The sequence below is a fragment of the Brachycentrus maculatus genome, unplaced genomic scaffold (assembly GCF_059751285.1).
Source record: "Brachycentrus maculatus isolate JH-2025_06_01 unplaced genomic scaffold, ASM5975128v1 h1tg000470l, whole genome shotgun sequence".
Lineage (NCBI taxonomy): Eukaryota > Metazoa > Arthropoda > Insecta > Trichoptera > Brachycentridae > Brachycentrus > Brachycentrus maculatus.
Genome location: NW_028281217.1, coordinates 162,854 through 177,251, shown reverse-complemented (window position 1 = coordinate 177,251; position 14,398 = coordinate 162,854). Strand labels below are relative to the sequence as shown.

Below are 14,398 nucleotides of genomic sequence, written 5' to 3'. Positions count from 1 at the left end.
GACTCCTGACCCGGCCGCTTTCAAGTATTTAACATACCTGATTGTGCCGAGTTTTCCTCGGTCTTCCTCGCTTCTTTTTCCAACTACATTCGCCTCATAAATTTGTTTAACTATTCTTTCCTCACTCGTACGTTCCACATGTCCAAACCATCTCAACACACCTTTCTTAATTTTATTGATAATGCTTATCTCAGCCTTGCATTCTTTCCTTATTTCATCATTCCGATTATTTTCCTTTTCTCTGCCGTATTTTCCTTCTTCACTTTCTTTCTTGTTTAACAATAATATCTTTCATCCTGAGCTACTTTTCATTCAATTGGCAACCTTCCATTTCAAACGGGATGGGTAAAAAGCTTGTTTTTTTTTGTTTACTTTGCAATTTTCCGAGTAATTCACGGCTATCAGATAGCAAAAAGGATTGAATTTGGGAATTTTTCGGCAATTCTAACGCTATCTTATCTGCGTTATAAAGTACCGCATACAAAATGTGTTGCAAAGCCGGGATTAATGAAATGTAACTAACCATATTTCCGCTTCTCCGCAGGGGTAGGCAGAAAGAATAGAATGCCACACAAATCTTTATTATTTATTGATTCGGCATCAACTTTGTGGAATGACGTGTTGATTATTTTTCCAAATAAAAAAATTGTATAATACCACTTATTGAGTTTTGTTTCATTAGACATGACTAGTTTCGAAAACTACAGCTGTTTTCATATACAGGTGATTGTTAAAACTAATGAGCAAACAAATTATTCAGGTATATGTAGAGGTTGGTAGGGTAATATAGGGGGGGGGGTGAGTTTAAGGGAAGGAAATTTTAATAAATAAAAATAAAATCTTTGTTTACTTTAAGTTTTGATTTTATTAAAAATGCTAGAATTCTTAAAAATATATTCATATTAGTACTACATATACTGTCAGTGTGAATACCTTGCCACATATTTTATTCTTAAGACTAGCAAGTGCGTTAGTCGTCAAGTTGGCCAGCCTGCGCGGCGCGCTGTCATAGTCTGTGCGCGCGATGTGTACTCAAGTTTTCGGACAAGATTTTCAATACTAATTTGAATCACGAGTACTACTTTTAATATATTTTTCAACTACTCTATTAATTTTTTTGTATTTAATATAACATCCAATTTATTTGGTAAAACGTTCAATTTGTTTTTTAAAACGTCCATTTTTTTTAAACGTTCGCTTTTATTAGGCGACCAATTTGATTTATAATTAATACAAATCTAATTTGAAGTGAGAAACCTGTATCAAAACATAATAAAAATTAATGTATTGTACTCTCGATTTTTGGCCCACTCGATACACTCGAGCAGCCATCTTAGCCCGATTGGCCAATCAGCGCGCGGGTGTGTCCGTGACGTCGCGTGACTGCATTCGGATCGAACGACACAACCCCGCCTGCCGCCGCGGTCCGCGCTCCCGCCTTCAGGCAAGACCGCTCGGTCGCGAGTCCAGCCCGCGTTCTTGTTGCCCAATTCGCCCCAGTGACGTCACGCCGGTTATGTGACTTTTGGAATGCGCGGTGAACGAGAGTAGATTCGAGTTTTGAAAATTCGCAATTAGTTTTCTCTCGGCGGTCGCCGGGGGTGGTTGTGTGTGTTATTGTTGCTCGCGAAATTTTTCGTGAATTTTATAATTAAAAACTGCTATCTTTGAAAAAAACGTTAGTCAACACAATATATTTTTAATTTTTTTAAATATATATTATGCATATTTATTCATATAAATGTAACGTATTTTTTAGGACAATATTTTATAAACAAATCGAAGTGGTTAAAATCTATACAAATTAAAAAGTAAACATTAGTTTCTTCAAAATTTTTAATTTCTTCAAGTTTTTTACCAATTACGAAATTTAGACACAACGTTGCGTTTATAAAAATTATAAAATAATGCCCAGTATTCGATAAAAAATCACATCTTAATTTTTGTATTGAAAAAAAGTAAATTTTTTTTCGAAATAAATAGGTATATAAAAGATTTATTGAAAGGTAAGGAGTTGAAAAATATGCATATAAAAAAAATTCAATGCATATTATAAAAAAAAGCAAAAACAAAAACAAGAAAACAGTGAATATTCTAAAAAAATAGGGTGTGAACTGACGTTCGGCTCTGAGCGCAGCCGGACGCTTACGCATTATTTTATTGTGAGTAAGGCCTTTATGGCAACTTCATACAAATTAAGATAATTTGAACATTTTAAAAATACTAATGATTTTTTTATTCTTCTTTGATTCCTATTCACACCCAAATTGTGCATAGGGCGCTATATCGGATTGATACGGTATAAACATGGCCGAATGATGCGATCTATTTCAGATCCACCCATCTCCATTATCCATTTATGAATAGCTATTTTATATTGTAATATATATTATATTATAATAGCTATGTTTAAAATTTTAATGACTTTATGGATAGTGGAAGCAGGTTGTACAACTTTATTGCGTAATAATCAAAGTTCTTTATACCAAAAGAGGTGTGTGTTAGGTTTTGTAGGATGCATAGGGTATTTTGTTAGAGGTATACAAATTCAAATTTCCCGCGATAAATTGATGGTGGCACCCGCTGTGTGGCATGTTGTGCCACATTGTTGAAACCACAGCTCTGTCACATCAATGCCATTCAACTGAGGAAACAATTATCACAATATTAATTTTTATGTGTTTTTTTTTTTATAAAATACAACTTAGTAGACCCAAAAAATCTGTGTTTGATTTAAAAATTATTACATAAATTAAAATGGAGTTCTACAAATAAAACGCCAAATCAATAAATAATACCCTTTATTTCTATGTTTTGGTTCTTGTGGTTCAATGTACATACGTTTCCATAAAGTCGTGATTTAAGAATAAAAAAAATCAAAGTGCGGTGCGTCATTTCCATGACCTTATTTTTTCTGTGTACATACATACATATATACCATATTGACCTAAGTAGGTACTAAGTGCCTTGTTTGTGATATTCGAGTGAAAAGGTGACTAGTGTAGAATGGACCATGTTCAGACGGGATTATTCACATTTACGTGTACTCGTTTATACACGTGAATGTGAATAATCCCGGGATAACGCGGGTAAAATCAACTGTTTCTAGAATCTCAAATGATTCACTTCTAACCCGGTAAAATCTCAGGCATATTTTTACTAATTTATCCACGTAAATGAGAACAATCCCGGGATAACGCAGGTAATCAACTGTTTCAAGAATCTAAAATATTTCGTTTCTAACGCGCGAGAGTCTCCATTTATTTTTTAGTAATTTATACACGTTAATGTGAATAATTCCTGGATAACGCGGGTAAAATCAACTGTTTCTAGAATCTCAAATGATTCACTTCTAACCCGGTAGAACCTCAGGCATATTTTTACTAATTTATACACGTAAATATGAATAATCCCTGGATAACGCGGGTAAAATCAACTGTTTCCAGAATCTCAAATATTTCGTTTCTAACGCGCGAGAATCTCCATATATTTTTTACTAATTTATACACGTAAATGTGAATAATTCCTGGATAACGCGGGTAAAATCAACTGTTTCTAGAGTCTCAAATATTACGTTTCTAACGCGCGAGAGTCTCCATATGTTTTTTACTACTTTTTACGCGTAAATTTGAATAATCCCAGAATGACGCGGGTTAAATCAACTGTCTCCAAAACCTGTGTCGGGTTGTGGTCCCGTGGTTAGTGTCGCGGACTCTTGAGTCACAGTTTCTCAGTTCGAACCCACTCTACCACAGTTTGATACCTATTTCTGATAATGAGCCGCTTAGACTCACAGAAATAGTATGAAATTGAAGTATTTTTATAAATAGTAAAAACACAAATATTTCTCTTAAAAAAAACTGTTTCTCTTCTAACCCGCGAGAGTCTCACGAATATTTTTATTAATTTATACACGTAAATGTGTATAATCCCGGGATAACGCGGGTTTCTTTCACCAACGAAAAATTCTCATCTAATTTTACGCGCGTTTTTACGCTATATGTTTTTGACACACACAATACGTTTTTAAAATCGATAAAGTCAAAGAATCCAGTTTAATATCGGATACCTTTGACCCCGAAATACAGAAAATGCACCTTGTACCTATGGACGAGCACATTGTATCGAGATAATAATACATGTCGCTCACTCCTTTCAAGAACGTCATAAATCAAAAATCGAAAATTTTCAGTTGTGCATGTTTTCGGAATGCCCAGTAAATGTACTATATCCCAGCAAAAGAGACATATTTTAAACTTAATATTTACCCGCTACAGGGCAGTAATTGTTGTTTTTGCATTTTGAAGAAAAGGTTTTGTTTAATTATTTTTTTTAAATATACTAAATATTTTTCAAATGGAGAAAAAACATTCAGGTTTTACCTAAAAAGATCTGTTGTGCAGTAACAATACGTGGCTTGATATTTATTTTTAATAAATTGTATTATATTTTTAAACTTTAAAAACGTTTTCCTGCAAAATCAAGTTTTTTGATTTATGACGTTCTTAAAAGGAGTGAGCGATGTGACAAATCTATTTGTGGATAAAATATTTATTTATGAGTAATTTTTTTTTAAGACGTCATTATGTTTCGATAATTTATCGAAACCAAGCCCCCGAAGACTGCTCGGGTAAAAATATTATTCAGACTAAATTAAGGCTGAGATCGCGAACTTCAAATTAGAACGCGATCGGCCGCGCCGTTCTGCAGGTCCCGGGTTCGATTCCCAGGGGGGTCAAATAAATACAAGTGATTTTTCACTCTAATATTTATTCCATATTACCCTGGACCGGTACCTGAAGCGGAGGGCTGATCACCTTTCCTTCATGTGTTAACGATCAAGATAACACTGCGTTTGTATGATGCAGTGCCCTATGCACCATTGGGGTGCGGGTAAGGGTTTGAATGAATATAAAATAGCATCTGAGACAAAGTAGTTTTTTTTAAAAGTGGTATTACACAAAGTGAATGATGAATTATAAGGAGAGTGTTAGTTGAGAAAAAATCCAGCCACCTTTGTTTAATTTAAAGTAGTTGTATTTAATTTCTTTAATTTTTGTTATAATTATTATATGAATCAATAATGGCTAGCACATACAGTATTATTATTATTACATATCGCTCACTCCTTTCAAGAACGTCATAAATCAAAAAACTTGATTTTTCAAGAGAACATTGTCAAAGTTTAAAAATATTATATAATGTATTAAAAATAAATATCAAGCCACTTATTGAACATTTTACTGTGCAACAGATTTTTTTAGGTAAAACCTGAAGGTTTATTCTCCATAAGAAAAATATTTAGTATATTTAAAAAAATAATTCAACAAAACGTTTTCTTCAAAAAGCAAAAACAACACTTTCTGCCCTGTAGCGGGTAAATATTAAGTAAAAAATATGCCTCTTTTGCTGGGATATAGTATACTTTCTGGACATTCCAAAAACACGGACAACTGAAAATTGTCGATTTTTGATTTATGACGTTCTTGAAAAGAGTGAGCGATATGTTTACATTTTTAAACATGTGTCTGAGTACCAGTTGTTGGCAGCAGAGATAGTGGTCGTCCTTGACTCTACAAAACTATTGTAACATACACACACTCGTATTTAAAAGTAGTTGTTTAATTTATGCATGAATTAATTGTGTTATTATCGTTTATATGGCCATACATCACTATAGCTAGGCTTACCATAATTATGAAGCTCCAAACCAGGACAGGTAGGGAAAACAAACAAATACAGTGGAAGTCTGGGCATTTACGGGGCTGACGACCGTCATAGGCTGGTTTAAGTGATCACTTTACACACGTGTAACATTCACCAATTCTACCCATTATTGACAACCACACTACTTAAATTCTTGGAAGTTCTATGTATATGAACCAATTTAGAAACCTTGTTCTTGAATCACTAGAACTTCACTAGAGACATCTATTGGTGAGATGTAAAGAAGCTTTTTATTAAGCAGAAACTCTTCTTTTCTTAAAAAAGCTTCTTTACATCTCACCAATAGATGTCTCTAGTGAAGTTCTGGTGATTCAAGAACAAGGTTTCTAAATTGGTTCATATATATAGAACTTCCAAGAATTTAAGTAGTGTGGTTGTCAATAATGGGTAGAATTGGTGAATGTTACACGTGTGTAAAGTGATCACTTAAACCAGCCTATGACGGTCGTCAGCCCCGTAAATGCCCAGACTTCCATATTCTTCTTCATCTTTGATGAGATGTCAAAAAATAATATGAAAATAACACCTGCAATTGGAGATAATCCAGGTTTTGTGAACAAGTATTTGGACACACTCAAAATGTTATAAATACAGTGGAACCTCTTATAACGAGCTTAATTCGTTCTAGCATCTTATCCGTTAAGCGAAATACTCGCTAAGCAAAACATTTTTTCCCATGGAAATCAATGTAAAATACGATAATGCAAAGACAGAGTGGTGTGGCCTTCGATTCTCTCTGCCTACCCCTGCGGGAAGCATCGTGATAGTAAGTTAGTTAGAAAACTTGAATAAATAAATACAAATTTACAATAATTTTTACGTCAAATTGTAATATAGAGCAAAGACAAAATAAAGGAATGAGTTACAAACAATCAACAGTTCATACTGTGAAAATAGTTTTTTTCTTTCTTTTGTTGTGTATATTATGTTAAAATTGATGAAAATAATATAATAATAATAATAAATCCCTTACCGCACCCCAATGGTGCATAGGGCACTGCTTCATATAAACGCAGTGTTATCTCGATCGATTTACACATGAAGGAAAGGTGATCAGCCCTCCGCTTCAGGTACCAGTCCAGTGTAATATTGAATAAATATTAGAGTGAAAAATCACTTATATTTATTGAACCCCCCTGGGAATCGAACCCGGGACCTCCAGAACGGTAGGCGAGCATGGTGACCATTACACTACAGAGGCGGATGAAAATAATAAAAAGGTTAAAAAAAACTCAACATTTTGAGTGTGTACAAATACTTGTTTAGACGGATTGAGGTGGCATTTTATTCTCTCTGCCTACCCCTGTGGGAGAGCCTCGTGATGGTTAGTTAGCTAGTAAAAATAATACAAAAGAGAAACGCTTCGTTTTACAGCCGTCGAAAATATGGAGCGTGCTCGAAATAATATTATCGTACGGCTCGCCTGCTATCCTTTCTCCCGATCTAAGATGTAACTATCTCGTTGTGTCAACAGCTCCAGTCACATTTAATGACGCTAATCTTGTGAGAAATCAACGTCTGCATTGTAAGATATGAACATTGATTTGCGTAAGGGAATACTTGACATTTTAGTAATCATATTGAAACCTGTCCCACCGCATGCCCAGATCTGATACAGAAGCATCTAGGCTTCCTGACAGATCTGCTCTTGCTAAGCAAATTTTTTTAAACTAAGTTGCGCAATTTATTGAAAATGTGAAACAATATAAAATTGTGTCCCGATTTTACTGTGAATTTACATTTAAAAGCTTTCAATATCCCTTTCACTGCCAATCTAAATAAATACCAGATTATCAATCCGTCACCACATTCTCTATATGTACCCCGGCGTAGGCAGTGAAAGGGATTAGTATATAGTTCAGTTAGTCGGCTAGATCCGATTCCGACTCGACGTTGGCTGGTACACAGACGCCCACAACCCCGACCAGCACAGCAGACAGACACGGAATAGTGCAAAGATATTTATACAGAGAATGGTCAGTCATCGCATTTCCACTCAACCATTATTCATCGACACTCTATTACGGATCCCTTTCACAAGTAACGACATACAGTGAAACCTCTATCTATCGTTCCTCGAATAATCGTTTTTCGGATGTGTCGTTTATTTTGTCTACACCGAATTCATTTCATACAAAAATAGATCGCATCCATCGTTTCTATCCAACATTTTACCGCATTCATCGTTTGAACTACGCTACATATTTGATATAATTTGTCTGTTTTTTTTACATTTTTTCAATTTTATTTTATTCGACGACAACATTTCAACATGTGGGATACAGACTATCAAAAGCTTGTGTGATGGATACATAGGAAGAGGTCTGAAGATCTTTGGGTTCTGTTCAACTTTTTTTTTTTAATTAATACATTTATTTACATCTAAAACTTGTATTCTTAAAATTTCAACCTACCAATGGTTATGCAATTGGGAGGACGGTATCTTTACTCGATCGTACATCCTTGTGTATTGACTTCTTTATCCCACATTCATTGTTTTCCCGCATTCATAGTTTATTTCACTAGGTCCCTTTAAAAACGATAGAGGTTTCACTGTATATATATATACGCACATACATATACACATATATACATATACTTTATATACACATTATAATATACATTATACATACACATTTTAGTATCAAAGATATTTGTTTACCTAATTCCATATCTTCTTCTTTCTGTCTCCATCCCAACTTATCGTCTTTGAAGACTGTCGGGGTCAGCTCTCCTCGTCCTCAGGTTGTAGGTCCTTCTTTCATATACAACGTCACCTAGGCCATGCCATGTTATCTTTCTGCAGCATCCATGAATTCTTTGGTCTCCCTCTAGATGTCTTTCGAGGAAGATCCACGGCGATTGCTTATTTATTGTTATTTTATTATAAAAAATAAATATTAATAAAAAATAAACCTTTAACTTGTTTCTTCTCAATACTGTCAGTCTGAAAATCTAAATATGTAGACATCACCTAAGTCATGCCTTGGTATCATGTTATCTTTTGCAGCATCCGTGAATTCTTTGGTTTTCCTCTAGATGCCTTTCGAGGAAGATCCACGGCGATTGACTGGTTCACAACATGATCAGATTCTCTGCGTCCTATGTGCCCATACCATCTCAATTGCCTTTCCTCTACCTTACTATTGATGCCTGTTACAACCGTGAATCCGTGAACTTTTTATTATGTTTGTAAGGGACACTCCAGCTGACCATTTACAAAATATATCGCTCACTCCTTTCGATAACGTCATATATCAAAAAATCGCAAATTTTCAGTTGTGCATGTTTTCGGAATGCCTCAGAAAATGTACTATATCCCAGCAAAAGTGGCACATTTTAAACTTAATATTTACCCGCTACAGGACAAAAAGTGTTGTTTTTGCATTTTGAAGAAAAGGTATTGTTTAATTATTTTTTAAATATACTAAATATTTTTCAAATGGAGAAAAAACATCCAGGTTTTACCTAAAAAGATCTGTTGCACAATAAAAAGTTCAATAAGTGGCTTGATATTTATTTTTAATACATTTTATTATATTTTTAAACTTTAAAAACAATCTCCTTAAAAATCTAGTTTTTTGATATATGACATTGTTGAAAGGAGTGAGGGATATATCTCAGTAATTGCTTTTCAATAAATAATTGATATTTTTAATTTGTTGCAGATAAAAATATGCCTACTAAAGACTCCAAACCTCCTTTGATTGGTGTGATAGATGAGGGCACGAAGTCTGTTAGATTTGTGGTAAGTTAATTTTTTATTATTAATTTTAATGTATTTTTTATTATTTTCTTTTATTTTATAACATCTCAACAATAGTCGAAGAACAATATGGAAGTCTGGATATTTACAGGGCTTTTTTAAAAATAAATATAAATAAAATTATGAGGTCAAGGGATCTTGCGTCCCTTAAGGTGGAGACAGACCGGAGTATTTCGTCGTAACGTAACACGTTACAATGCGAGCATACAGGCAGTCAGTATAGCAAGCCGTGCGCTCCGTCCATAGTTTCGAATGCTCCCTGATGCTCGCCGCGAGCGATGTTACTACGTTATGTTACTCTGAAATGCTCCGGTCAGTCTCCACCTTTATGTCACTGCGACCATATTAAGTCTATTGCGACCTCCTTCTGTATCACAGCTCACTCTCAAGACCTACGTGAGTCATGTAGCTCACAACCTGTCTTGGTGGTAGGAGCTTCACCTTCTCGGAGTCCAGTAGTGGTCCTCTAAGGATGTGACTTGGTTTGCGAGCGAGTGCGTCACAGTTATAGAGAATGTGGTGTCAGTGTTGCCATATATGTATACAGATTCATCTGTATTGATACAGATTTTAGGCTGCTGTTACAGATGACAGATTTTACTCTTAGGTAGTACTTTTAGTTTTATACAGATTTTTGGAATTGGACATAGTATATGATAAAACAGAATAATGAAAATATGTATAGATTTGAGCATGATTAACATTTGATAATGGGTATTATTTTTGACATCTCATCAAAGATGAAGAAGAATATGGAAGTCTGGGCATTTACGGGGCTGACGACCGTCATAGGCTGGTTTGAGTGATCACTATACACACGTGTAACATTCACCAAATTTACCCATTATTGACAACCACATCACTCAAATTCTTGGAAGTTCTATATATATAAATAAATAAAGTAAAATGCTTCTTTACATCTCACCAATAGATGTCTCTAGTGAAGTTCTAGTGATTCAAGAACAAGGTTTCTAAATTGGTTCATATATATATATATATATATAGAACTTCCAAGAATTTGAGTGATGTGGTTGTCAATAATGGGTAGAATTGGTGAATGTTACACGTGTGTAAAGTGATCACTTAAACCAGCCTATGACGGTCGTCAGCCCCGTAAATGCCCAGACTTCCATATTCTTCTTCATCTTTGATGAGATGTCAAAAATAATATGAAAGTAGCTCCTGTAATTGGAGATAATCCAGATTTTGTGAACAAGTATTTGGACACACTCAAAATGTTGATAATAAGTAGGTGAGATAATAATGTTGATAATAAGTATTTGTTTTATATTGGAGTGCGTTATTTATTATTGGGTAGGGTACTATTTTGTCTTGTCATGGAACATACGCAATTTACGCAACGTACTGCAGGACTTCCTATAGCATTTCTATTTTTATTCATGCGACCGAGTGCTCATTTTTTATACACGTCGCGTAATACGCAAGGTTTTAATCAGTCCTGGCTGGAAGATAATTATTTTAAGACTTGTTTAGAAAGTAATGAAAAGGGTGAAGAATATGCATACTGTAAGTTCTGTTTAACAGATCATGCTATTTGTATCGAAATTTTAATGCAATGGCAAATAGTGTAGATGCACAGATTTTGGGTGATTGATTCTATACAGATTTCATACAGATTTCTAGACTGTTTGATTCAGATTTTTTGGTTTGACATATCGCTCACTCCTTTCAAGAACATAATCAAATAACTCATCGTAACGTCATAAATCAAAAAACTTGATTTTTCAGGAGAACGTTTTTAGAGTTTAAAAATATAATACAATGTATTAAAAATAAATATCAAGCCACTTATTGAACTTTTTACTGTGCAACAGATATTTTTAGGTAAAACCTGAATGTTTTTTCTTCATTTGAAAAATATTTAGTGTATTTAAATAAATAATTAAACAATACCTTTTCATCAAAATGCAAAAACAACACTTTCTGCCCTGTAGTGGGTAAATATTAAGTTAAAAATATGCCGCTTTTGCTGGGATATATATAGTACACTTTCTGGGCATTCCGAAAACATGCACAACTGAAAATTGACGATTTTTGATTTGTGACGTTCTTGAAAAGAGTGAGCGATATGGCAACACTGATGGGTGTTTCGTAATCCTCCATACAAAATCTGCAGAACCACTTAGATTGTGAGAATACGGCCGACTTGAGAGAATGACACAGCGAGTTTTTGCGCAGATCTACCAGAGCCAGTGCAGCTCGGAGCTGGTCTCCGCGCAGGAGGACATAGTCCAGGAGCTCCCGCGGGAGGGCTGGGCAGAGCAGGACCCGAGGATCATCCTGGCCACGGTGCACCGGTGCGCCAAGCAGGCCATCTCCCAGCTGCCGGCTCTAGGTAACCTCATCTGTCACTTCATTCATAAAAAAGAAATGCATGCCTCAAGGCGGGATATTCGATAGCCCGCAACTTAATTTTCTTAAACTGTGTAAAATTCCGCCTGTATAAAGTCCGCCTCCGTCGTGTAATGGTCAGCGTGTTTAGCTACCGTGCTGGAGGTCCCGGGTTCGATTCCCAGGGGGTGAAAATAAATATTAGTGATTTTGCACTGCAATATTTATTTAACCGATCCGAAGAAAGATGGACAAAAGCACAAGCCAATCCAAGCCAATGATCGTTTTAAAAAGCTAACTGACGTGCTGGACGGTAACATTCCGAGTAGTGCACAAACGCCCTATATGAATGTTTATAGTCAACAAATAATTAATAAATACTCCACTATTTCTTAAAACGTATTGCGACATGTCGCTCACTCCTTTCAACAACGTCGTATATTTATGTATTAATTTTAAATCAAACACAGATTTTTTGAGTCTACTAAGTTGTATTTTATTAACAAAAAACACATAAAAAATTATATTGTGACAATTGTTTCGCCTTGTTAGGGCATTATCAAACGAATGTGAAGATCAAATGGACTACGGTCCTTATGTAGCTATACAATTCTATGTGACAGTTTTAACATGTGCAGCAATAATTTATGGGAGACAACAGTCGCTAATGGGGGATGTAGGTATGTAACAAACATAAGGTTACATCATAAGTCCATTTGATCTTCACATTAGTTTGATAATGCCCTAACAAGGCGAAACAATTGTCACAATATAATTTTTTATGTGTTTTTTGTTAATAAAATACAACTTAGTAGACTCAAAAAATCTGTGTTTGATTTAAAATTAATACATAAATTAAAATGGAGCTCTACAAATTAAACGCCAAGTCAATAAATAACGTCATATATCAAAAATTGTCAATGTTCAGTTGTGCAATGCCCAGAAAATTTACTTTATTCCAGCAAAGGTGGCGTATTTTTAACTTAATATTTACCCGCTACAGGGCAGAAAGTGTTATTTTTGCATTTTGAAGAAAATGTATTGTTTAATAATTTTTTTAAATAAAATAAATATTTTTCATAGCAAAAACATTCAGGTTTTACATAAAAAGATCAGAAAATGTACTATATTCCAGCAAAGGTGGCGTATTTTTAACTTAATATTTACCCGCTACAGGGCAGAAAGTGTTATTTTTGCATTTTGAAGAAAATGTATTGTTTAATAATTTTTTTTAATAAACTAAATATTTTTCATAGCAAAAACATTCAGGTTTTACATAAATCTGTTATACAGTAAAAAGTTCAATAAGTGGCTTAATATTTATTTTTAATACATTTGATTATGTTTTTAAACTTTAAAAAACGATCTCCTGAAAAATAAAGTTTTTTTTAATATATGACGTTGTTGAAAGGAGTGAGCGATGTGTTAAAATCTATTGTGACACATACGCTGTTTGAAAATGATGCGGAATGCATCGAAACACGTGCCACAATGGATTTGAAGAAATAGTGACATCATTCGTTCCACATGCCCAAACCATCTCAACACACCTTTCTTTACTTGATGGATAATGTTTATCTCAGCCTTGCATTATTTCCTCATTTTATTTCTTCATAGGTTACAGTAAGGCGGACATCGTTACACTGGGAGTCACAAACCAGAGGGAGACAACAATAGTTTGGGACAAACTTTCGGGTGAACCCCTCTACAATGCCATTTGTGAGTAAAAAAATATAACATAATATAGGATGTCAAAAAATAATATGAAAATAACTCCTATAATTCAACGGCCCCTACGTAAAGTACTCTATCTGCAAATCTGTTACTTTACAGGAGAGAGCTTAGAAGATTTTTTCAACATATTTTTTAATATTAATTTAACGGTTTTATCTGAAATTCTAAACTTGTATTATACATTCAAAAACACGAAAAAATAATGTATTAAATCGTTTTAAAACTTTATGCTTTGTCAAAATTAAGTAGTTACTGTTTTAGGAGTTCAGTTCATTTCGAAAATTTTATGTAGATAGCGTCTTATATGCCTGAAAACTAGGCGCAATTTATTTTATATATTTTTTTGTTTGTTTATATTTGTGGATAGCGGTCAGTTGATAATACACACCAAATATCTCAAAATTGACAAAAATGTAGTTAGAGCACTTTACGTAGGGCACGTCGAATTGGATTACACTCAAAATGTTGTAAATATTTTATAGTCCGCCTCCGTAGTGAATGGCCAGCACGCTCGACTACTGTACTGAAGGTCCCGGGTTCGATTCCCAAGGGGGATAAAATAAATATAAGTTAATTTTTTCACTGTAATATTTATTCAATATTACCCTGGACTGGTACCTGAAGTGGAGGGCTGATCACCTTTTCTTTGCCTTTTTTAAAATTGAAATTAATAACCCGCAAAGCCTCTATTAATTCATAAATTAAACCCTGAAGAGGGCAACAGGTTGCGGTTGAAACTAGTTGGTTAATAAAAATGTGAGTGGATCAAAACACAAAGTATTTTTATTTCTCGAAATAATGTATCGATTAATTAATTTT

The 14,398-nt window shown here is 34.3% G+C and overlaps 1 protein-coding gene across 5 annotated transcripts in view; it reads left to right on the top strand.

Moving 5' to 3' along the window:
- The window catches only part of Gk2 (Glycerol kinase 2), a 43,459-nt gene that overhangs the window by 13,595 nt on the left and 15,466 nt on the right, over positions 1–14,398 (top strand). For 3 of the 5 annotated variants that reach the window (XR_015838679.1, XM_088271910.1, XM_088271913.1), the window contains 3 exons: positions 9,396–9,475; positions 11,693–11,849; positions 13,463–13,564. Coding sequence is in view for 3 of the 5 variants with exons in the window: in XM_088271910.1 (XP_088128036.1) it covers positions 9,396–9,475; positions 11,693–11,849; positions 13,463–13,564 (339 nt within the window). In the remaining 2 variants the exon portion in view is untranslated. Of the gene's footprint in view, positions 1–1,576; positions 1,679–9,395; positions 9,476–11,692; positions 11,850–13,462; positions 13,565–14,398 lie in introns of those variants that run through there. The other 2 variants (XR_015838680.1, XM_088271912.1) reach the window with 1 other exon arrangement.